This window comes from Balaenoptera physalus (assembly GCF_965194825.1).
Source record: "Balaenoptera physalus genome assembly, chromosome: 5".
Lineage (NCBI taxonomy): Eukaryota > Metazoa > Chordata > Mammalia > Artiodactyla > Balaenopteridae > Balaenoptera > Balaenoptera physalus.
Genome location: NC_138884.1, coordinates 149,780,851 through 149,806,086, shown reverse-complemented (window position 1 = coordinate 149,806,086; position 25,236 = coordinate 149,780,851). Strand labels below are relative to the sequence as shown.

The 25,236-nt window shown below is 50.3% G+C and overlaps 1 protein-coding gene across 7 annotated transcripts in view; it reads left to right on the top strand.

Moving 5' to 3' along the window:
- The window catches only part of NSD2 (nuclear receptor binding SET domain protein 2), a 79,366-nt gene that overhangs the window by 16,865 nt on the left and 37,265 nt on the right, over window positions 1–25,236 (top strand). For 4 of the 7 annotated variants that reach the window (XM_082463118.1, XM_082463119.1, XM_082463120.1 and 1 more), the window contains exons 2-5: window positions 6,651–7,276; window positions 9,625–9,784; window positions 16,936–17,102; window positions 17,602–18,084. In XM_082463118.1, coding sequence (XP_082319244.1) covers window positions 6,680–7,276; window positions 9,625–9,784; window positions 16,936–17,102; window positions 17,602–18,084 — 1,407 coding nt within the window. In that variant the 5' untranslated portion in view covers window positions 6,651–6,679. The remainder of the gene's footprint in view (window positions 1–6,650; window positions 7,277–9,624; window positions 9,785–16,935; window positions 17,103–17,601; window positions 18,085–25,236) is intronic. The other 3 variants (XM_082463121.1, XM_082463117.1, XM_082463122.1) reach the window with 1 other exon arrangement.

Genomic DNA, 25,236 nt, shown 5'->3' with positions numbered 1-25,236 from the left:
CTCTGTGTGCAGGTTTTTGTGTGGACATAAGTTTTCAGCTTCCTTGGGTAAGTACCAAGGAGTGGGATTGCTGGGTTGTATGGTGAGAGCATGTTTAGTTTTGTGAGAAGCCACCAACCTGTCTTCCGGCGTGGCTGCAGCATTCTGCGTTCCCAGCGGCAGCGATGCGAGTTCCCGCTGCTCCGCATCCTCGCCAGCACGTGGCGCTGTCAGCGTTGTGGATTCTGGCCGTTCTGACAGGTGTGGAGTGACTGCCTTAATTACCGTACCTTCACAGTAGGTCTTGCAGGAGGGCTCTGGGTTGTAGAACCACCCCCTGAGCAGTTTCCCAGTTGCCTTTGCAGGGCTCTACCGGCGTCACTCATTCTAGACCCATTTTTACGTATGTTTCCTGGCTCAGGATTTGGGGCACCACAGCCTCCGAGGCAGAGTTCTAGAGGGTGATTCTGTCTCCCCAGTGGTCTCTGGTGAGTGTTTGCTGAGGGCCCAGCCCTGGGCTGGCTGGAGGTGCGGCTCAGGTGACAGCGCTGTCACAGGTGACACTCTGGTCTGCTTTGGGTGACGCCTGTGAGCTGGGGTGTGGGTGAGAGGGTGTGGTCATTTGCCGCAGTTGGTAAGTGGTAGGGCCAGATTCCAGCCCTAGCAGTGGCCTCCACACTCTGTGCTCGGGACCCTGCAGCTCTCCACGCCCTGCGACCCGCTGCAGCTGCGCGGGAGCCCAGGCAGGCCAGGCCCTGGCTCTGCCTCAGCTCTGCACTCTGGCTGCCGGGCCCAGCTCTTGAGGCTTGTCGTCCTGTCCCGTGCAGCCCGTGCCCTGTAAGGCTGGTTGCTCTTCACTCTTCATCTCTGGTCCTGGAGCTTGCCCTTTCCTGTTTTGAATTAAGTGATGTAGCTAAATTTTTTTGTTAAAAAAATAATAATTTGGCTACCTTCACCAGAAATCTTCTGAAATGTGTTAAAATGGTGACGGAATGTTAGTAGAGTCCCTAATGTTGAATCATCATTTTTGGATACACCCTCTTTAGCTGTGATATCTTATTTTAATATGGTAATGACTGGGTTTGATTTATTTCTATTTTGTATTTTTTTTTGCAATCATACTCTACTGATCTTGGTCTGTAGTTCTTTTCTGTACTCATTTTTCTGGTTTTGGTGTGAGAGTTATGCCAGCCTTATATAATGTTTGGGAAACTCTCCATCATTTTCCATGTTCTGGAATAATTTAAACAATAGGAATGCTGTATTTATGTGATGAATAATACATAGCAGTTGGAAAGACTGAGCTACACTTGTTTATATCAACATGGGGGAATCAAGCTGTGTTGATTGATGAAATCGCAGAGCACAAGTGCAGTATGGTAGCATTGCTGCTTGGCATGCAGACCCCATACAGCAGTTCTCTGTTCCTGGGTACATCCCATAGACTGGAAGGATGTGTAGTCAACTGGCGACGGGGAGAGTAAGTGGAACTTAGGGTTCCTGAAAGGCAGACGTCATCTTTGTTTTACTCATTCACCCTGAGCAAGGCTTGCGGGAGGTGGGAGCTGCAGCGGGAGCTTGTGTTTGGCTTCTCGCTGTTGGACTTGGGGCTCCCGGTGGGTGCTGTGGGCGTGGAGAACCAGAATCCCGGGATGCTGCTGTGGGCGGGTGGTGGGCGGTGGGCGGCCTGTGGGGGTGAGCCTGGCTTCTCCCGCCTGGGGGCCCTCGGGTGCCGTGCACCCGCCCTGCCTGCCCGTCCTCGGCTCATGCATCTGCAGTTGCCATTGTCCAGAGGTCTTCTTTTTTTCATGTCAAAAAGACATGAAGCAAATGTGGCAACATGCTGAAAACTGTCATTTTGGAGTGGTGAGTATACAAGTGTGTCCTGTTGTTCTTTGCACTTTTCTGCTTTTGAAACTTGCCTCCCCGCTACCCAGTGTAAGAACGATTGGCCGTTGAGGGATCATGACATGAGCCTACTGAAGCTCTCTGGGCCTTTCTTTTATGGTTATTGTGGGCTCTGTAGGTTTTCTACCTCTTGGTTAGGTTTTATATTTTTCTTGAAATGCTAGACAAAGTGAAAGATTTTCTAATTTATTGGTATAACCTTGACTAAAAAAACCAAAAACTCCTAGAAAGATCAAATTAATGGTCAGTGACGTGCAGTGCTGTGTTGGAAGTCAAGGTGGACCCTCTCTGCGGGGCCCCTGCCTTCAAGGGTTGTCCCAGGTGGAATCCTGGAAAGTAAGCAGCCCACAGTCAGATTAAGAGGGGAAAAAAGACCAAACGCCCAAAGAAACAGGTACCATGAATGAAAATAAAAGCAACAGCAGTAGACACAGGCCTGCGAAGACCAGATATTTTTTATTTTTTAAGAATTTTTTTTTAAAATTTTTATTTATTTATTTACTTACTTATGGCTGTGTTGGGTCTTCGTTTCTGTGCGAGGGCTTTCTCTAGTTGCGGCAAGCGGGGACCACTCTTCATCGCGGTGCGCGGGCCTCCCACCATCGTGGCCTCTCTTGTTGCGGAGCACAGGCTCCAGACGCGCAGGCTCAGCAGCTGTGGCTCACGGGCCCAGTTGCTCCGCGGCATGTGGGATCTTCCCAGACCAGGGCTCGAACCCGTGTCCCCTGCATTGGCAGGCAGATTCTCAACCACTGCGCCACCAGGGAAGCCCAAAGACCAGATATTTAAAACAGTTATGTTTAATATATTCAAAGATTTGAAAGAAACCTGAAAATTCCAACAGGAACAAGCAGTCTTGAAAATGTGGTTCACGTACAGGTCATGATTACCACGGACCTAGGCCTAGAGTTAGATCCTAACCCCATGACCCTGGATATGTTTTAAGAGAAGCCAGAAATCTGAATTTTTGTGTAAAATGTCCCAAACTTTAATTGTTGGCAACTAAAACGTCTTGTTTATCTGTCTACTGGCTCTACTTCTTAATATTATTTTCTTAGCTGTTGCTCTAACTAGGGCTGCGGTTTGCATCCTTAACTCATCACAGGCTACTTAGAGTTAATATACCACTGGGTATAAAATACAAGAATCTTGCAACTGTCTGGATTGATTTACTCCCTTCCCCATGCTACAGTTGTCATATGTATCATATCTATTAAGTTATAACTCCAGTGTTATATATTTTGCTTTAATTATTTGAATTTTAAAGAAACTAAGAGGAACAAATAGTCTTTTATATTTACTCATATATTCACCATTTCTGGTGCCCTTCATTTCTTCCTAAAGATCCCAGTTTCAGTCTGGTGTCATTTCTCTTCAACCTGAAGAACTTCCTTTAGCATTTCTCATAGTGAAGATCTGATGGCAACAATTTCTTAGTTTGTATTTCTCTTAAAATGTATTTTGTCATCACTTTTGAAGGATATTTTTTCTGGATATCAAATTCCGCTTGGACAGTTGGTTTTTTTTCCCCCATTACTCAAATCATATCTGGCTTCTGTTTCTCATGGGAAGTAAATGATCATCCACATCATTGTTTTGTATGTAATGGGTCTTGTTTCCCTCTGACTGCTTTCCAGGGTTTCTCTTTATCTTGGTTTTTAGGCATTTCAACTGATGTGCACCTGGGTGTAGATTCTTTTATATATATCCTGCTTGAGATTTGCTGAGCTTCTTGAATCTGTAAATTGATGTCTCACTGAATTTGGGAAGTTTTTCTGGTTATTTTTTCCCAAATATTTTTTCTTTTTTTCTTTTAAATGACTAACTTTAAAAATAATATTTATTTTATTTATTTTTTATATTATTTTTGGCTGCATTGGGTCTTAGTTGTGGCATGCGGGATCTTTTGTTGCAGCACGCAGGCTTCTCTCTGGTTGCGGCGCGTGGGCTCCAGAGTACGTGGGCTCTGTAGTAGCGGCAGGCGAGCTTAGTTGCTCCGTGGCATGTGGGATCTTAGTTCCCCGACCAGGGCTTGAACCTGCGCCCCCTGCATTGGCAGGTGGATTCTTAAGCACTGCACCACCAAGGAAGCCCCCCAGATATTTTTTCTGTGTCATTGTTTCTCTCCTTCTGGGTGGGGGTGGGAACCCAGACCTTTTGATGCTGGTCTATAGATCATTGAGGCTCAGTTTCTTTTCTTTCTTTTTATTTTTAATAATTTTTACTCTCTTTTTTAGATAATTTTTACTGATCTGTTTTCAAGTTTCCTGACTCATATCTAATACGCTTTTAAGGCCATCCAATGATTTTTTTTTTAAATTTCAGATACAGAATTTCCATTTGACTCTTTTTCATAGTTTTTGTTTCTCTGTTGCCATTTCCAATTTATTATTTTATGAGTATATTTTCCTTTATGTCCTTGAGCATGGTTATAATAGATGCTTTGAAATCCTGCTGAATTTCAATATTTGGGCCATCTCGGGGTTGGTTTCTGTTGTTTCCCTGTTTCATCATATATTTAGTAATTTCTTTCCTGGATAATGTGAATGATGTGCTGTAGACACTCTTTATTCCGTTATGTTCTTAAGAGTGGTCTTTTATTTTCAATTGTGTTAAAATACGCATAACATTTACCATCTTAACCGTGTTTAGGTGTGAAGTTCAGTAGTTTTAAGTACATGCACGCTGTTGCAGCCATCACCAGAACTCTTTTCGTCTTGCGAATCCGGAACGTTGCCCCCATTAAAACAGCACCTCCCTGTTCTCCCCTCCCCCAGATCCTGGTGCCCACCATCCTACTTTCTGTCTTTATGGATTTGACTACTCATAAAAGTGCAGTCTTACCGTATCTTGTGACTGGCTTATTGCACTCGCTGTAACGTCCTCAGGGTTCATCCATGTCATAGCAGGTGTCAGAATCTCCTTCCTTTTTAAGGCTGAATCGTATGCCACTGTGTGGATTCCACCTTTTGCCTGTTGTGAACGTGCTGCTGTGAACATTGGGTACAGATACCTCTGTGAGTCCCTGCTTTCAGTTCTTTGGGGTGTGTATCCAGAGTGGAATTGCTGGGTCCTTTTGATTCTTTGGGGAACCCCCCCCCCCGCTATTTTCCAGCAGCCACACCATTTTACATTCCCACCCACGTGCACGAAGTTTCCAATTTCTCCACATCCTCGCCAACCCGTTTTCTGTTTTTTGTAGTAGGTAGCCATCTTCAGGGGTGTGTGTGAGGTGGCATTTCGTTGTGGTTTTGATACTTTTTTTTTTTTTTTGGCCTTGCCGTGGGGCTTGCGGGATCTTAGTTCCCGGACCAGGGGTTGAACCCAGGCCCGGCAGTAAGAGCGCGGAGTCCTAACCGCTGGCTGGCCCCGGAAGTCCGCTTCTCATCCTCAGAGTGGTGTTGTGGTTTGTTTCTGTCTCGCTTCAGCTGTCTTGTAAGCTGGGCTGCGTGGACTCCAGGATTCGGCAGGGAGTCTGCGGGGTGCTGGGGCCCACCTCGAAGGCTCTGCTTTCCCTGTTCACCCGGTGCCCGGCCTGCTCGGTGCTTTCCTGAGCCGCCCCCGCGCCCCCCGCTCTGGGCTCTCTCCAGTGCCTTTAGATCATTGTCTTCTCTTTTTGTCCATTTGGTCTGATGCGAGCGGGACTGGGAACCCACTGTGATTTACCTGAAAAAAACACCGTGTGGGGCACACTGAATGCTCTGGTGTGTGCCCGGTGCTTCCAGGTGTCCGGGGCCACCCCTCCACCACTGCCTGGCGCCCACCCTGGCCTGGCGTCCTCGGAGACTGGGCCCTTTCCACCGAGGCTCTCGTGGGAGGGCTGTCCCAGGCTGCATCCTTGGCCCCTCCCCAGGGGGTGTAGCCAGCGGCCCCCAGGCGGTGACAGTGGCTGAGCACCTATGTCCTCGGGCTCCTGGTCCTGGCGCCCCACTTCTCCCCGATCTCTCACCGTTGGCCCCCTCGGGGCCGTGGTGCACTCTTGGGACGTCTTCCCAGCGGAGTGGGTACCTGCCCGTTCCCTGTTCCGAGCTGCCTTCACGGGGCGTCCCCAACGAGGGGCTGCGGCTGTGCGGGGAGGAGACCCCTCTGCACGCGGACCTCGGGCGGCCGTCCCCGTGGAGGGCGCTGTGGGTGGTGCGCTATGGCCCGGCCCTGCTGCCCGACTAGCGCGGTCCCGGAGAGCTGACTCCACTTGATGATGCCGCCCTGCTGCTTGTCGCCGGCAGTTAACTTGGGCCTGGGTGGGGAGGGGCGGGGGGGCGGTAGGGGTCCAGCTCTCACCTTTCCCGGCCGTCTGGGCTGAAGCTTTGCCTACCGGTAATCGCGGGTGTGTCCCGAGCCCCTGCCCGGAGTCCTCTTCAGCTGTGTCTCAAGTGCTTCCCTTTTGTCCTTTGCCCGGGCCTGGCTTTGTGCTGGCCACCCCGGGCGCTGCCCTGGCGGCCGGGGGCAGGGGGCGACCTCCGCTTCCGAGGGCTGAGGTTGAGGGGGGCACGGCCACACAGCTTATTAGTGGCGGTCCCTGCTTGACTCTTGTGTCCTCTCGTTAGAAACTAGTCCTGTTCCTTTCACTTTATCACTTTGTGATTCCTGTCATTTTTGTGATATTAGAAGTGCCTCCTGTGACCTAAATCATTATAGGAAACATCATAAATTGCCTCAAAACCCCCCAAACTCTACAAACTGACAGAGAGCTTCATTGGCATACTCATCTTAGGTTTGAAATGTAATACCTTTCTTTTCTTTCTCTTTTTCTAATGCTGCAGTGTTCTAAGAACAGAGGCATCTAGGCTGAATGGAATTCAGCATCAAAAAAAGTCCTCTTTCTGTTCCGAAGGTTGTAAAGTGCGTGAAGATGAAGCAGGCACCGGAAATCCTTGGCAACACGAATGGAAAGACTCCGAACTGTGAAGTGAGTCGTGAGTGCTCCGTGTTCCTGAGCAAAGCCCAGCTCTCCGCCGGTCTGCAGGAGGGAGTTGTGCAGAAGTTCAATGGCCACGACGCGCTTCCTTTTATCCCAGCCGAGAGGCTGAAAGACCTCACCTCCCGCGTCTTTAATGGAGACCCCGGTGCTCATGATGCCAAATTGCGTTTGGAGTCCCAGGAAGTGAAGGGACTTGGGACACCACCTGACACTACCCCTGTCAAAAATGGCTCTCCAGAGATCAAGCTGAAAATCACCAAAACATACATGAACGGGAAACCTCTCTTTGAATCTTCCATATGTGGCGATGGTGCTGCTGCTGTGTCCCAGTCGGAAGAAAATGGACAAAAACCAGAAAATAAAGTGAGGAGGAGCAGGAAGAGAAGCATAAAGTATGACTCCTTACTGGAGCAGGGCCTTGTTGCGGCAGCCCTGGTGTCCAGGATCTCGAGTCCCTCGGATAAAAAGGTATTTGTGAGTGAGGAGTCCTGGCTGGGCGGGGTAGAGGGCAGCCCCAGCTCCCAGGCACAGGAGGGCCACGAAGGACACGTGGTGTGCGAGGGGGCGGGAGGAGGTGGGCTCAGCTCCCCGAGGCCTGCTCTCCAGCTCGGGCCCCTGGCTGTGACAACGGTAGACACTCACAGCAGCCTGCTGAGCAGTGCTGAGGCCTAGAGATTAAACATAAAGATTAAACACGGGGACTTCCCTGGTGGTCCAGTGGTCAAGACTTTGCCTTCCAATGCCGGGGGTTCGGGGTCGATCCCTGGTTGGGGAGCTAAGATCCCATATGCCTCGGGGCTGAAAAACCAAAACATAAAAAAAAGTCAGAAGCAGTAGTGTAACAAATTCAATAAAGACTTCAGAAAATGGTCCACATCCAAAAACAAAAACTTTAATTAAAAAAAAAAAAAAAAAGATTAAATGAGTGTCTGACCCCAGGCCTGGCCCGTTCCAGAGCCCTTGACCTTCAGGCTGTCCTGTTTTCACGGATCTCCTGTCCAGAGATGCCCTTTAGCCTGAATCTGGTCAGTGGAGGAGCGTGGGGATCTAGTGGGGGCCTCCTCAGTCTGTGCTGCCCGAGGAGGGGAGCAGGGCTGCGCTGTGCAGGTGTGCTCCTACCTTCCCGCCCCACGGTTCACCGTCCGCTCCCAGGTCTCCTCCCCCGGTGGTCCTGCAGATGGGCCGCTGCCTTGAGGGTTGGGGCTGTGCCTCAGGCCTTCACGTTCTTGGTTCCAGGGCAGAGCCCATCACTTGGGTGCGCGTGAATGAGAGTTCACTCACCAAAGGCTGGGGTGGAGACCCCCTAACGTAGGACGACAAACGTGGTGGTTTATGCCACCAAGTCTTAAATGACACTCGGGAACCTAGACCTTGGCAGAAGGAACTGGGGAGGGCTCTGTAGCCGCCCTTGTTCACCGAGGGTGCTGATGGTCTAGATTAACAGGGTCTGGGACACGTCCTGTGCTCACTGGTCAGCCAAAGCTCCTGGCCCACTTGCAGGAGTGGGGAGAGGTAACTCGAGACCAGTTTGGGTTGTATCATCACTAAGGTTGGAATAATTAGTGTAACATTACAGTTGAGGAATCTTGGTTACAATCCCACAGGTAGGAAGGGAAAGGACCAAAATTTCCCTGAAATAGTTAAAATAACGAAGAACTTTGAGGGTTCAAAAAAATGTCTTTTGACTGCTCAAGGGCTCTAATGTAATCATAATGGTGAATTGTTTAAAAGCCTAGTTGAGTGACCTGGGCTGATACAGTGGTTTTTCTGAAGCACCCATGGTGTGGGGAACCTCACTCTTTTATGGGGGAAGAGGCTGGTGCAAGTTATCCCTAGCTCTCTGCCACTTGGTTTTGGTAAAACTTGGGTAAATCACCTGATTTGGACTCTCAGAGTCTCATTTGACTCTTCTGAGTGGGGACGATAATATTATACTTGTCCTGATAGGGTTGTCACGTGGCTTTGGTGACGCCGTCAGTGTAAACCTGGGATGTTGTGGAATAACATGAGAGCCAGCATTTTTTCAAAAGCATGTAATGAGCGCTCGCTTTGGCAGCACATATACAAAAGCGTGTAATGTGACAGCTCTGTGTCAGCCCTCACCACCTGTTGTGTGTAACGACCGGGGTTCTCCTCGGTTTACAGATGCGGAAACTGAGGCCCAAAGAAGTTCAGCGACTTGCTCAAGTAGGTGGCGCTCTTAGGGGGAGGCCTGGGGCCGTGCTGACTGGGCTCGTCCTCCTGGAGAGGGGGCTGTTCTTGCCGGCCTTCAGCCTCCTAATTGGCCTGGGCTCTAAGATGGAGCGACCGAGATGCCAGGAGCCCCAGGCCTTGGATGGTGGGTGCTGGGGCTGAGACTTGCCGCCAGGCCCCCGTGTCCTCGCCACCCCGGGTCCTCTCTCCAGCAGGTTAACTGTCAGACGAGGGCTCAGAAGGGGCGGGAGGGTCAGGGTATGAATTCCATGCCAGTTCTTCTCCGACCTGCGAATAAGCTCCATTAAAGATCACCCACCAGGCCAAGGAAATAGATTTATGTGGAGATCTTTGTAATGTTGTGCACCTACAGTGTGCTAGGTACTTGCTAGGACCTTTTAGCTGAGGGCAAGAGACAAACGATTTTGATGAAGTGATATCAGGGCTGTTACCTGAAAAACAGTGAGGGAAAGCATGTTTCTTTTTAGGGGTTTGTGTGTGTGTGTGTGTGTGTGTGTGTGTGTGTTGAATCTCTTGTCTGACTAATCCTTGGTCTTCTATGGACAGGAGGCTGGATTTAGGGGTAGGTACTAGATGTATCTTTTGTTGTTATTCATTTTCAGATTCCAGCTAAGAAAGAATCCTGTCCAAATAGCAGAGACAAAGACCAGCTGTTGAAGTACAGTGTCGGGGATTTGGTGTGGTCCAAGGTGTCCGGTTACCCCTGGTGGCCGTGCATGGTCTCCGACGACCCACTCCTGCACAGCTACACCAAACTGAAAGGTATTGTGTTTTGGGGGCTGTTTTTCCATCCTTATCTTCTGCACTTAATTGTTTTCATCTCCAAACTTCTTTATTACTCTTCCTTAAACAGCCCTACTGTGGTTCTTTTTTTCTTTTTTTTTATTGTGTTAAAATACACAAACATAAAATGTACCATCTTAACCATTTCTAAGTGCACAGTTCCGTGGTATGAAATACCCATTGTTGTGCAGCCGTCACCACCATACATCCCCAGAATTCTTTTCATCCTGTAAATCTGAAACTCTGTCCCTGTTAAGTAACAGGTCCTCAGTGCCCCCTCCCCAGCCCCTGGCAGCCACCGCTCTACTTTCTGTCTGCTGCCTGTGGTTTTGACTTGCATTTCCCTAGTGATCAGTGATGTTGAGCATCTTTTCATGTGCTTAGTGGCCATTCATACAACAAGGTTTGAATCAGCTTGGAGGTGGGGGTGGGGTGGGTTATTGTTAATTTTTTTGTGGTTCATTTTGCAACTTTGCCTAAAGTTAGTGATTCACACGTGACACATTGCCTTTTCTTTTTATATCCAAATTAGATACTTACTTTATCTGATTGAATTAGTTTTAAAAGAGAAGCAGTCTTTGCCTTGTATTGCTTTTCAGGTTTTATGATAAATAATTTATTACTTAGATATACAGTGACTGCTTCAGCATGATTTTCAGAATTAGTATTTTATACTAAGTTTTAGTTTAAAAAAAAGTCCCAGTTTATTTTATTAGGTCTGTGGGAAGAAGGAAAAAAACTAGAAATGATCATCTTTGGTGTAATGAAACTTGGGAATATAAATCAGTACACAGAACAGTTAAGAACATATTAAGAATGTAGTATGTTATTGATACAGATTAGAGCAGATGCTAATTTAAATAATAATTGGACAGTTCATGAAGCACATAAAAACTCATGTGTTTTTGGAGGGAAAAAACCCCCGAAATCAGGTGGTTTGAGATTTTCCTGAAGAGTTGCTCTAAAGTTTGAATTTGGTCTGAGGGAGGTGAGAGGTGGTGACACAGAGCTGGAGGTGACCAAGTTGGTCCCCAAGTGACCTGTGACCCCCAGAAGCGCGGGCGGCTGGAGCTGTGGGCTGGCCTTGCATGGCCTCAGCGTGAGTGCGTGGCCTCTCTTGGCCTCTGGATGGAGGCCTGAGCTCTCGCCGGGGCAGCGCTGCTGGGAGTGGGGTACACTGGTGGCTCCCTGGCAAACAGGCTTGAGGGGGTGCAGGTTCGGGATGAAAAGGACCTCTCCTCAGCCCCAGGTGCAGGCCTCCCGCCCCCTGGGTGGTTGGACCCTGCCCCGAGGCCCAGGCCTGCGCATGCACTCTGCACGACGCTGGTGGCTGGAGAGGAGCCTGTGGGCTGGCTTTGGCTCTGACTCGGTGGAGGACATTTAGCATCCGCAGCTTGCCAGCATCAGGGAGTCCCTGCCAGAGGGCTTCAGGGGTCCCAGGGTGCACCCCTGCTCTTGTGTTCCCCCTGAGGCTGTATCAGGGTGCCCTTCCCAGCCTCTGCGGTCTCGAGCAGCACCCGTCGCCCAGCCCCACTCTCTTAGGCTGCTCTGGCCTCGTGATCAGACTCAGGGCGCAGGGCCAGGCAGGAGTTGTTGTGGGAAGGTGCCCAGACTTAGAAGGAGGGGTGCAGCCCAACAGTGTGCTTCTCTAGGAATGGTTTTGGGTTGCTGGGAGGCACAGCCTCCGTAATCACAGATCAACTTCTGAAGACTGATGATGTGCATTTGAAAAGCAGCTCAGTAGGAAGAGAGCCAGGATGCAAGCCTTGCAGCTGGAAGGGGATTCAGATGACCTTTGAAAAGCAAAGGGTCAGAGGAACCCATGAGAACCTGGGGGTGGCGGAAGGACACGTGCAGCCGGCGCCCGCCCCGGGAGGTGGTGGCCAAGAGCTTTCCAGTGGGAAGGCACGGCCCTGCTTGTCATTGGTGAATGATCAGTGGCCATGCTTGGGACCGGGCTCCCTGACAGCCTTGCTTGCTCTGTGGTTTTAATCCTCCCTGAGGATCCATCGGCTTATTGAATGCAAGCTCTTCATTTTTACCATGCGTTTCATGGTTAAGGAGCTGGCGTTTTTCTGTGAAGGTGAGCTCCCTCCTAAAAAATTACTTATGTATTACAGTCTTCACTGTTTTTAATGCACAAATCGTCCCAGATTTGGCCGGTGGGAGCCCATGAAGTCCCTTTCAGCCATGTCCTTCTGACACGTCTCCGTCCGTCTTGGAGCACTTCCTTACGTGTCGCCCAACTAAATACACTCCGGGCTCATTTTGAACTTTCTTTGCCCCAGTCCTGGAACCAGCTGTTTCTGAGAAGAAACCTGGGTCCTTTTAGTAGAGAGTGGTGTATGGAAGCTCGGGTCTGGGCTCTGGGTGTGTCCAAGGCCACGGGAGACAGAGGGGTACCGGGGTGTGAGGCAGGTCTCCTGGCAGTGCTGAGCCCAGCTCCCTGTGCAGCACCCCGTGCTGGGCGTGCCTGAGGGGTTAGGTGTCCTTGCTGGGGAAGTACAGGGCTATGGCTATGGCGGAGGGACGGCTTCTGGCATGGGGCTGGCTGAGCAGGGGGTCTTGGGAAGCAGGAACTTTTTTTTCCCTGTAAGATGGAACTCCCTCACCCCCCCCCCCCCGATTCCCACCCCCGATTTTCTTTTTTTCTTTTTGCGTATGTGTACTTCTTTTTATTTATCATACTTGGGATTACAGGTGTGCTTGAATCTGGATCAGTAGTAATGCACTTAGGCTTTAAAAATTGAAGTATAATGTACATGCAGAAGAGAGCACAGCTCTTTGGAGAGTTCAGGTTTCCTTTGAAAATCTAATAGCATTTTCGTGATTTGTAGCAGCAGAACTTGTCTTGGTGACCGTCTCCCAGGGCATCTAGATGGATTAACCAGCAGCTTTGAGGCCTAACCCCTTAAGCTGGAAACAAGATAAATGTGTGTTTTGGGTATTATACTGTGAAGAAGACTGGACTCTTTTGCAGCTGGGAACGTCACCATCTCCCTGGTGCTTCTGGATCCTACTCGTCTTCTCTTTAGGTACCAGGGTATCGAGTCAAATTATCTTCTGTTGTGGAGATTTTTGTTTTCACCTTTTCTGTGTTATGGAAAGGAACCCTCATTGCTTTTTTTCTAAATTCCAGCATTTTCTAAAAATATTATAGGTACTCTGACTTCCTCATGTTCTGGGTTATTAGACACTGTAATATGATTTTTTCCTTTTTGCTTGTTCTGTCGGCTACGAAGAAGAGAGGTGTGTTAAGATCTCCCACTGTGATAATGGGTGTGCCTTTTTCAACTTGAAATTTTGTCAGTTTCTGCTTTACCTATTTTGGGGGCTCTGGACCCCCAGGGACTGAACCAGGGAACTCAGGCGGTGATCCTTGTTCTTTGTTTCCTGTGGGATTCTGTGGCCTTTTGTCCTTGTGATTCTGTCCCTTGCTTCTGTAGACACCTGGCCTCGTCTGCATTGCTGTGGCTTCTCTTCCTCTCTGTATCTGCAGCACTGAGGCAGCCGTATCTCTTTGTGGGGTCCATTCTGCATGCATGAATGGCTGTTGTCAACTCAAAGGCCCCACAGAATCTGGACAGAGACTCTGGCTCAGTCTAGCCCAGGGGGTCAGGGGTCACCTTGCGTCTAATGTGCCGTGATGGGGAGGAAACGAACATAGTACAAAATTAGGTTCCTGGGCTATTGGTGGAGGCCACGTTCTCTTAGAAGGGAGTGTGGGTGGGGCATCAATGATAAATGTTTTCATACCGACCGTGACTGATGAACATCAGAAGTCATAGGAAGGAAGGGTTACTAATAAATGGTGCTGGGACAATTGGTTAATTACGGTGGTAAAAATGAGTAATTCACCTGTCAATTTTGGACCAAAAGAAAATTCATATGGATTAGAAAAAAAAACTTAAAAATACAAGAAAGTTGGGTTACATTTGTTACCAAATTTCCAGGCAGGAAAGAATTTCAGAAACGTTTAATTAATTTTATAAACTTAGGATCAGCCTATCATGTTCTCCTCTGCTTTTTTTTCCAGCTGACATGTAAGGAGCATTTTTTCTGTGTCATTAACTATTTATTTTAAAAAATGATGTGCATTCATATTATTTCATCATATGTACTGTAATAGATTTTTCTTCATTATGCAAATGCTATGACATATATTCATTTTTATGACCAAGGGAAGTTCTTTCAAAGTATTAAAATAATTGAAGCAGACACAAATCTCTTGACATGTATTTGAATCTTAGCTGTTTTAAAATCAAAGAAGTATACACACTTACAAACAAGTCAAATTGTACTGAGAGGTTAATAGTGAAAAATAGTCCCCTTCCCTCCCAAGAAGTAATTATTTTTAATTCTAAACATTTTCTTCCAGTTTGAACTATTTTTTGATTTATCATTTAGATGTTTTCTGTTGACTTTCTGTTATGGAAAATGAAGATTGATCTCTTCAATCATTTCCTGTTTCTTTCCCTTTCATCCTCCCCATATAATTAACTCACTGTTTTTATTACATCAAACGTAGTTGTTCTCATAATTTTGACTATGTAAGTATCATTCAGTGAAAAACTGAGCTGTGTTCTTTAATTGCATTTTCTTTCTTACAACCTTTTGTTTTTCCTGGAGTTAATTATTGCCTTTCTTTTGAAATTGTATACTTTGCTGTCCATACAGCTTTAATTTTTTTCAAGTATTTATTTCTCTGTCCTTAAAACTCATCCTATTATGTAGTTAGTTTTTCTGATTGGGGGAGAAAATGAAAACCTATGTTTGATTCCCATTTTCCTTTTCTGCTTCTTGGATCTCATTTTTTAACCTTTTTCCTTGCTGCCAAGATTTGCTTTCAGTGTGGAAGAATTCTTTCCTCTCATCTTTTCTTCCCTTGGAGCTTTCTCCTAGAATCTCCCTTTCTCTTACCTAACTCTGTATTACTGGCACTCTGTCTTTTGCATAGTAGTAATCTTAGACTTCCTTTAAGATGCTTTACTGAGAGTTACATCCATTGTTTTCCATGGTGCCACATTGTACTCGTCTTTGGTCAGTTTTCCTTTTTTGTTGGAGTACATTTTTGGCATCCTAAGAAAGTGTAAATGGCGGGTATTGATAAATTTGAGTTCCTGTGGTGTGGGGGATGCTACTTTGCTATCCTCACACTCAATTAATGATTTGGCTAGGTGCAGAATTTTATGTTGAAAATAATTCTTCTCGGAATTTTGAAGGTATTACTCCATTTCCTTCTAGCATCCAGAGTTGCTCTTGAAGTACCTTGCCATTCTATTTCTCATTTCATGAACATGGAAGCTGTTCTCTTCCCCTCCCCCAATAGCTTGAATGTCACAAAGATGTGCCCTGATGTGGGTCACCCATTGGATGAGGCACTTGGGGGGGGGTTTAGTTCTGAGACGTGCTCTTGTGTTGTTAATTCTCTGATGAGTTTCTCTGTTTCTCTCTCTAGAAGGCCAGTTATTTGGGTATCATACCTCCTGGATTGATCCTGTGGGTTTCTTATGAGAGTAGATTTTTTCATTTTAATCTCTTTCTTCTTTCTGGGAGATTTCTTAACTTTTTTTTTTTTTTTGAATTTTATTTTATTCTTAACTTTCCATCCAAGCTTTCTTCTTTTTTCCCCTTAATTAATTAATTAATTAATTAATTAATTAATTAATTAATTTTTGGCTGTGTTGGGTCTTTGTTGCTGTGCGTGGCTTTCTCTAGTTGGGGCAAGCAGGGGCTACTCTTCGTTGCAGTGCACGGGCTCTAGAGCTCAGGCTCAGTAGTTGTGGCGCACGGGCTCAGTAGTTGTGGCTTGTGGGCTCTAGAGCGCAGGCTCAGTAGCTGTGGCGCATGGGCTTAGTTGCTCCGCGGCATGTGGGATCTGCCCGGCCCAGGGCTTGAACCCGTGTCCCCTGCGTTGGCAGGCAGATTCTTAACCACTGCGCCACCAGGGAAGCCCCAAGCTTTCTTCTCGAGTTTTATTTTCAGGACTGTATTTTAAAATTTCTCATAGCGCTTTCTTTTTCTTTGTTCTCTTCTCGTAACAAACTAGAGTTCTTCTTTGTCAGGTGTCATCTCTTCCTGGCATAGTGTCTGTGGTCCTGCAGAGACTGTTTATTTCTGTGTGTTTTGGAATCATTCATGTTAGAGGCTTCTCTGGGTCCTGCGGGGGCAGACCTTGGTGCTGCGCTTGTGTCTGAGAGGGCTGCACTCAGCTGCCTGCAGCCCGTGTGTAGGGAGACTGTTCGCTTACCTTACAGGGTCTGCCTGGCTGGTGGTCGCTTAGTTGGGGGAATCTCCAACTTTTGGAGAAAAGACACAGTGGAGAGGTTTTTCCTCTGGTGCGCTGGTTCTCTAGGGAGTGTCCTGTGATATTTTGTGGCCTGTGCTCTGTGTGAGGGAACAGGGACTGGCATTTCCCCGATGGAGATCTGCCTTTCTTCCCCAACTTGGCACAGAGATCTGACCTTTGAACCAGCTGTTTTCAATCTCACTCCACCCCAGCCGAATCTGGCACTCCTTCTTTTGGGTTTGGGGACCAGGTAGACACTTTCCTCGCTCAGGTTCCTTCTGTCTGCACTGAGGATGTGGCTTCTTCCTGCTAAGAGTAACAGCGGTGCACATATGAGGGGTTACTCTGTGGCCTTATGGCTGCCCTGGGAGGTCATCAGTACCCTTATTCCCCCTCTGAACGCTGTGAGTGAGTGGCAGGCCCAGGGCCACCCGGCTGGTATGTGGGAGGGCTGGGATTTGAAGCCAGGCTGTGAACAGTAGCCTGTGTCCCCTCACTGCTGCCCGGTCCCCTTTTGCTGTTGTCCTCTCTCGTCTTACGTGTTTGGGGTCTTCTTCAGTGTCTCTTGGAAGGGAGGGGATGAGGAGTGAATCTGGTCAGCATTCTTTCCCAGTCGGTTTTGAACCTCATCTAAGTCTCGTAAATGCGTTTCCCCTTTTGGGGTGGAGTGTGGTGGGGAGAAAAAGAGCAGGATTTATTTTGAGGTTAACGGATTCCAACAGCACCCAATAAAACAACTTCAAAGCAGCTTCTAACTTTATATCAGTAATTATTAATAGATTTGCCTAATTTCATCCCAAATTCCAACTTTCAAGTTCTAACATTTTATTTTAAAAACTAGGTCAGAAAAAGAGTGCACGCCAGTATCACGTACAGTTCTTTGGTGATGCCCCAGAAAGAGCTTGGATATTTGAGAAGAGCCTTGTAGCTTTTGAAGGAGAAGGACAGTTTGAAAAATTATGCCAGGAAAGTGCCAAGCAGGCACCCACGAAAGCTGAGAAAATTAAGGTGATAGATGTTCCTTAAGTATAATTTTAGACCAAAACTTTTATTTTTATTCTTAATTATTTATCTTGTTTTGAACTTGTGGTTGGTTGAAATGTTGTAACGGCTTCTTATGTCTGTCACTGTTTACTTTTGCCAAGCGTGCTGTGTCATACAATATGGCAGGTTTCTTTGGAGACACAGGTTATCCTTTTTACTCCTTTGATGACTCCCAGAGATAATTTGTTTTATAATTTTTGTTTTCCTTTATATATATCTATATATAAACATGTATATAATATTATATGTGAGTGTTAGTTAAATGTAATTGGAATTGATTTCTAGTTTAAAGAAACAGTAGAGTTTTACTGGTCTGAACTCTGTCAAAAACCTTCGAGTTAATGGGTTTTTGTAGTTTTTGATTTCTATATTTATCTGAAATTCTAAAAGTATTCTTCTTTAAAGTGGGTTAACTTTTATGTTTATATAATGAAACTTACAGTATCTTATGTTCTCTTTTCAGCTGTTGAAACCTATTTCAGGGAAATTGAGGGCCCAGTGGGCAATGGGCATCGTTCAGGCAGAAGCAGCTGCAAGCATGTCAGTAGAGGAGAGGAAAGCCAAGTTCACCTTCCTTTACGTGGGGGACCAGCTCCATCTCAACCCCCACGTGGCCAAGGAGTCAGGCGTTGCTGTGGAGTCTCTGGGAGAAATGGTAGGGTCCTCAGGAGTCAGGGAAGAAGCTGCTGACAGCCCCAAGTCCACGAGGGAAGAGGGCGTTCCCGTCAAGAGGAGACGGAGAGCCCAGCTGTCCTGCTCTGCTGAGAACCAAGACAGTGACCCGGGGACAGGAAAGACCACTCCTCAAAAGACGGCAGAGGCCGAGCCCAAGCGAGGAGTGGGGTCTCCTCCAGGGAGGAAGAAGGCCATGGCCTCCACTCCGAGAAGCAGGAAGGGCGATGCGGCATCCCAGTTTCTGGTCTTCTGTCAAAAGCACAGGGACGAGGTTGGTGTTGTGATGGCTTCTAAGTTGTTGTGTTTTCATTCTGGGGAGTTTCTGCATTTGAGGGACATCCCTTGCAGTGCAGAATCACCTGTTTCTCAGCATTATCAGCACAGTCTGTAGCGAGCCTTCTGTAGATTTTAGATCTAATAAGTAAGTGTTGTTAGGGAACGGCCATTTCAACTCTTGGGAGCAAAGATATTTGCCTTTGTACTCCGGGTTACTAAAATATTCCCACAGGGACGATGGGAGGTGGGCTGCTCTTTGCTACAAGCTCGGCCTTATCCTGAACATCTGGTCCTGGGTTAGCGTCTTCTCCAGGAGGTGGTTACAGAACCTAACGCAGCCAGTGGCGCCATGGTGTTCGAAGGGCAGTACTATGTCAATGACTAAAACATTTGACTAGTGTTCTTAATCATTTTTATAGAATAAACCGTTTCTTCGGACATGGTCCGGGCTTGATTCCATTGTAAAGAACTAAAGGGATTAGGCCGCCATCTTTGGTTCTTCACTATTACTTGAAGTGAATGGGGTTGGTGGGACTTTTCTCAGGAATGTAAGGCAGGTGTAATGTTAGAAAATCTGTTATTGTGATTTGCCGTCGCACATTAAATGATCATTTCGGTAGGTGGAGAAAAGGCATTTGGTAAAAGTCATTGCTTTTTTTGCCGTGCCATGCAACTTGTGGGATCTTAGTTCTGCAACCAGGGATTGAACCTGGGCCGCTGGCAGTGAGAATGCAGAGTCCTAACCACTGGACCAGCAGGGAATTCCCCAGAAGTCATTGTTTGTTTGTTTGTTTTAATTTATGTATTTTTGGCTGCATTGGGTCTTTGTTGCTGCGCGCAGGCTTTCTCTAGTTGCGGCGAGCGGGGGCTACCCTTTGTTGCGGTGCACGTGCTTCTCATTGTGGTGGCTTCTGTTGCGGAGCACAGGCTCTAGAGCGCAGGCTCAGTAGTTGTGGTGCACAGGCTTAGTTGCTCCGTGGCATGTGGGATCTTCCCGGACCAGGGCTCGAACCCATGTCCCCTGCATTGGCAGGCGGATTCTTAACCAGTGCGCCACCAGGGAAGTCCCAAGTCATTGCTTTTTGATACAAAGCAAGCCAGGATTAGAAGGGAACTTCCTTTAATCTGCTGAAGGGTGATTATCAGAAACTTCAAGCATCACACGTATTGAAGGAACTGTAGAAGCATTCTCTCTCTAATCGTGAACAAGGCAGGATGCCCTTCTATCACCACTGACATTAAATGTTGTAGTGAAAGTACTGGCAGTACAGTAAGAGGAAAAAAAAATAGAGAGGCCTGACTGTAAAGAGGGTGGTCCATGTGGAGACTCAAGGGAGTGTACAGGAGACCTTGAGACTCAGGAAGAGTTCCCAGCACCGGGAGAGATGAGAGCAACACACAGAGGAAGTGGAACGCCAAAAATGTAGTGTCTGTGATAGTAACAAAGTGAGGTACCAAGGGATAAAGATGACAAAACATGTATAACTTTGGAGAAAAATGGCTGATATTTTAGCAGACCTAAACAGAGATAAATAGGAGGCAGCACAGTGTTCAGAACAGTATTCTGAAGTTGAAGTTGTCATCTCTCCTCTGTTAAACTGTAAATCCAGTATCATCCTGGGAGAACTCCCAACAGGAATTTCTTTGCCTTTTTAAGTAGATGCTAGCATAGCCACGTTTGAAGAGAAGCTCAGCCGGAGGACTTGCCCTACACAGAGGAAGTTCTGTTACTGAAAACTGCGCAGAGCAGAACCCAGAAGCAGACTCGCAAGCGTGTGGAGGCAGATGGGAGAGGACTGCTGGCCAGCTGAGTGGGCTGGCTGCTCAGGACGGGCACTGGGACCCCACTGGTGAGGTCAGAACTCGGCCGCCACGGGAGAAGAGCTTTGTCTCTTTGTGGGGGAGGGTTTCTTAAGGCAGACTGACGATAAAGGAGCTGCGTTAAAATGAGATGAAAGCTACGTGTGCAGAGCTCAAGCGACCCTGAAGGACAGAGTGGAAAGGCTTTGAGAAGGACAGTTTACAGAAGAGCCTGGATGGCCAGTGAGTTCACAAAGAGAGGCTGCTGAGCCTGGGAACAGCCGGGAACCACGTGTCACGGTCACAGTGAGGCGAGTGGACACAAGCCCAGCGCCTCTGTGGTCAAGGAGATGAAGCCGCGGTGGGAATCCCCATGCAGGGCTGGCAGAGGATCATTCCTTACACCTAGTTTCAAGAGAAATTTGGCAATATCTAGTGCAATTGAAGATGCACATTCTCTGTCTTGTGATTTCACCGCAAGGTATTTACCCTTGAGGAGTTTTGCCCTCGTGCCCAAGGAGGCAGCACAGTGTTCAGAACCGTAAGATGCTGTGGAAGGAATGACAGATGGTGGCATGTCCTGCCGCGTAACTCTAGACTTACTGCACGTCCAGGAGGAGAGTAAGTTGCTGAAGGATGTGCAGATCCCGTCACCGAAAATGTGAAAAGTGCAACATGCCCGCTGTTTTGTTTTGCCTACCTGCCTACCTGCATCCATGCAGAGTCCGGGTGTAACTCCAGGTCCGTGTCTCTGTCCAGGTGCTGACACCTGGTGGGGAACTGTGGGTGTGGACCAGCCGGAGCACAGAGCAGTGTGCACTTACCGCGCCGGACCTGCTGTGGGTGAGGTGTGAGCTGTTAAGCTCAGGCTGTGCGACGCCCGTGTTTGAAGCTGGACCCCCATCACACCTTGGGAGGAGCCCCTGCTCTCAGACGCTGGGAGCAGGGCATGGCTGTGACAGCTCAGCACTGCCAGCCAGCCGCACTCCGGCCTCTTCCTAGTCCATAGGTATCTCCGTGGAAGCTCCACTCGTTTGAAAGTGTGAAAGAGAATTCAGACCACTTTCCAAAGACCACCCTTTTTACTTTTGCGGAACCAACTTGCTCTCCATCCACCCTTGCAGCACTGCGACACGTACCAAGAACAGACAGCAGTTTATCGCTGCGGAGATTGCTGATGAGCTGTAGGCCAGAGGCGGCAGCGTGGGGCTGTGCTGTGCACCCCGACCCCCTGCAGCTCACAGCACAGCCTCTGTGCCTCCGAGCGCCCCTCCAGAGCCCGTTCTGCCCAGCTCTGCCGTGGGCGGCATGCTCGGTGCAGACGCCAAGCTCAGGTGCACAGTTACGGCGCCGGTCTGCTGCCTGTCCCTGGTCTTTGTGGGGGGTCAGCCCCACGAGCCCTTCCCCTCCTGTCTGGGTTTGGGTGCTGGTGGGCTTTGATAATTCCACGTTGTCAGAAAAGTGATGGCTACTAGGATATTCTTTACCTGTTATTAACAAGTGTGTTTGTGCTGGTTCTGTAATGAGTAATTCTAGACTTGAATTGAGGAAGCTGCTCCCTGATTCCATCCTGTAGAATAGTCTGGGTCTTTCTAGGGGTTTCTTTCTTTTTGGAGAGTGGTGGTGCACCCAAGGATGGTTTTTGTTTGGTTGTTAATTGCTTAATCAGTGGCCAGCCCTTGAGGGACAGAGTGGATGGAGCCTCCTTTTCTGGGGTCACTAGATAGAAGACTGTGACTGTCAAGGACATTTGGTTGCCACTTGCTGACTTTTTTTTGCTGCACATTTCCAGCTTGCTTCTTGCAAATGAAGAAAAGCATCATGCTTCTTGAAACGGGTTGAGCTCTTTGTTGACATGTTTTGATCGTCCGTCTTCGTCCAGCAGGCTCAGCGTGGGCGTGCAGCTCCCTCTGCTCCTGAACCCCGCTCCAGGGGCTGGAGGTGGGGGAGAGGCGTGTGCTGGGAGACGGGTCCGTGGCCCGTGAGGAGCTGGCGGGGCTGGTGGACAGCTGCCAGCAGCTGTGCCGTGCCCGTGAGTGGTTTGCACACGAGATGAGAGCGGCTGGGTGAAGCCTCCCGCGAGGGGAGAGAGTTTACTCAGGCACCGGTGTTGGTAGCAGTTTTATCAGCAGATGCTTTTCGCCTCAGTTTCCGATTTCTGAAGCCTCTTCCCACTTTCTCTGACCCTGATTTTTACAGCTTCATTAGAGTTGCACCACTGTTTTAGTTCTCAGCTCTGCATGAACATTTGTATTAGGTGTCTATTGCCACGTAACAAGTCCCTGCAAAGCTTAGTGCCTTAAGACAACACGCATCGCTTGTCTTGGTGTCTCTGGGTCGGGAGTTCGGGAGCAGCTCAGCTGGGTGGTGCTGCCTCAGGGCCTCTCATGAGGTCGCAGTTAGGGTGTCAGCTGGGGCTGCAGCCTCATCTGAAGGCCGGAGTGGGCCAGAGGACCTTCCTGCAAGGTGCCGCACTCCACTCGGAGGCCAGTTGTGCCCCCAGCAGGTGGTCACAGGGGGCAGGGTGGAGGCCTTCTACGCCCTAGACTTGGAAGTCCTGTGTGGCCATGACTGCACCGTCCAGTGCCTCTGCCGGACAGCAGGAGGGAGGCCTGAGGACTAGGAGGCAAGGCTCACGGGGCGCTCTCGGAAGCCGTGTGAGGAGGCCGGGGGTAGGGAGAGCAACCTCTGAGGAGCCCGTGGAGTCTCAGGTTGTGCTGGTGACATTTCAGCTGTGTGGGTTTGTGGCTATTTGGTTTTCCATATTTTTTTTTTTCCAAGGAGTGGAAAGGCTTTTAATGAACATTACAAAGGGACTGGGTGATGGGGACACAATCCCCAAATCCAGCCTTTGTTGCCCGTTTCAGTGGCTGAGGAGGAGGGGGGGGCTCCACTCTGCTTAGCTGTTCCCAGACCCAGAGGCAGCTGGAGGGCGGTCCCTGCGAGTCTCCCCTCCCCGCGGAGGGGCCGAGTGCTGCCGGAGCGGGGAGGCCTGAGGCAGCCAGCCGACCTCTGAGGTCAGGGGAGGCCCAGGATCAGGCAGGGGCGTCAGAGGTTGGAAGGGTAGATGGACTGAACAGGAGGGGCAGCTCTTGGGTCCCCAAACAGCATTGTCACAGAGGGGCCAGGGCCTGCTGGCTCCAGGGACCGAGACCCTCGCCAAGGAACAGCCCCCCTCCCCCTGTTCAGCAATGGGTCAGGAGAAGGTCTGAGGGACAAGAGAGGACAGGGGCCTGGGTGGGCAGAGGAGGCTGAGAGGGAGCCAAGGAAGAGCAGCGGGCGCGGGCACGGTGGGACGGGGCCTCCGGCTGCTGCCCTGCGGCTCCTGCTGGCGGTGAGGTGGCGGTGGGGCTGGTGGTGCCGCTGTCAGGGTCCAGGACGCGTCGGAGCGGGTGCGCCCGTCGCGGTCGGTGTTCAGGTTCCGGGCGAGCTTGTGAGCAGCCTTCGGTCCCCGAGTCTGTTGGCCTGTGGTTGAGCTCTTCCTGAGGCGTCTTCCGGGAGCTGCTCTTGCTCTCGGCCAGGCTGTGCTCGGACACCTGCCTGCAGAAGTGTTCCAGCAGCACGGCCGCCGCCTTCCCAGCCGCGCGCGGGCGTCTCACCGCCTCGCTCCACGCAGGGCCTGCTTCCTCCGAGCCGCTCCTCCCCGCGGGGCGCCGGGGTGCCGGGCCTGGGCTGGGGGCTGCCAGGCGGCTCCTCCCCGCGCCAGCCGTACTGACGGCCGCCCGTCCATTCTGTCGCGTGTCAGAAACACGGCGGTGGCCGCGGTGGAGCGCTCCATGTGCCGGAGACCTTGCCAGTGCGCTGTCGCGAGGGACCGTTCGGTTCTCGTGACAGCACAGCGAGCCCTGTCTCCTGGCTGAGCGCGAGGAGGTGAAGCCACCCCTCCGCAGTGAAGTGACACAGGTGGGAAGCAGACCGGGACCCGGCCCCGACTGTGCCCGCGTGCAGAGCCTGTAGCGGTTGTCCTCATGAGACCTGTGCGTTGGGCTGAGCGGTCGTGGCCCTCGTGGGCCCAGCAGAGGTGAGGGTGAAAACGCCCAGGTGCTCCCAGGAGGCGGGCACCACGGGCCGGCGGCGGCTGTGGCCGGTGCATCCCCTGTCCTGGCGGAGCGCCGCTTGCATGGGTGCGAGCGGGCAGCGCCGGGCTGAGAGCTGAGAGGACGCCTGCAGCCGGCCTGCGGAGGGGGAGGTCTCCGGGAGCGTGGGCCCGTGCAGTCAGGGGGTCCAGCCTGCGGGGGGCCGTCCGGCGTGTGGCTCAGGCGCACGGGTGCGGGCTGGCGGGAGTGGGCGCACCTCTGCCTGGCTGACGCGCAGTGGCAGGAGCCCCACCCGCGGCGGCCCGGGCCGGGGGCCCTCTGGGTGCAGGAGGTAGGCCCTCTGGGATGGAGCGTCAGCAGTGAGCGGACAGGGTGGAGAGCCAGGAAGGGTGGGCGGGCACAGGACGTGCCGGAGGGGAGCTGGCCAGCCTGGCACGGGCTTAGGTGCGAGGGGAAGGGTGACCTCCGGGGCTTCGGGAGTCCTGTTTGGGGAAGCAGCTGCGAGCACTTACGTTACCCTTCATTCTGATCGGGGATGCTGTGGCCTGGGCTGGGCGACAGCCCCGCAGACGCATGTGCTGTGCTCCAGGAGTCTTGGATCTGCAGCTCTGCACGGAAGCCTTTGCCGCGAGGGTCTCAGATCCTTGACGCTTGAAGTGTTGGGGGCCGCGGGTGGAGTGGCAGGCAGGCTGGGCGGGAGGGGAGGGTGCCCCAAGTTGAGAGGAGGGAGCAGGCGTGTGTGGGGCTGGAGACACCCAGGCAGGCGCAGATGGGAACAGGGACGCCGAGGAGCCCCTGGGGGAGCGTGGGAGCCGGAGCCGGGCTTCGACGTGCAGAGTTGGTGGGGTGCTGGTGTCCGGCAGGGCCAAGGTGGACGTGGTGAGGCGCGGGGACCCTGGAGGCCATGCGAAGCCGTCTGTGGGGCGGAGTTGTGGATTGGGGCTTGCGTTTGGGGGCAGAGGTTGCCGTGTTGGCCGGGCAAGTAGTAGGTCCAGGCGGTGACAGGAACCCACTGATGAAGTGTCACAGTAAGTCCATCACAGAGGGCAGTGGAGACACACCTTCCCTTACCCAAGTTACTTCTCAAAGCTGTGGCGGGCCAGCCACATTGAACCTGGGGTCTGGCCCGCAAGCCAGCAGCCAGTGCTCTGACTCAGTCGGCAGAGCTTTCTTGGAGGGGCCTGGGCGCAGAGGTCTGTGTCGCGCTTCCTCAGCTCTGCCGTCGTAGCTTGAAAACGGCCATGGAGGCCTTGGGAGTTCATGCCGGCAGCCGAGTTCAGAGAAAATTGTACTGTGGACACTGATGTCGA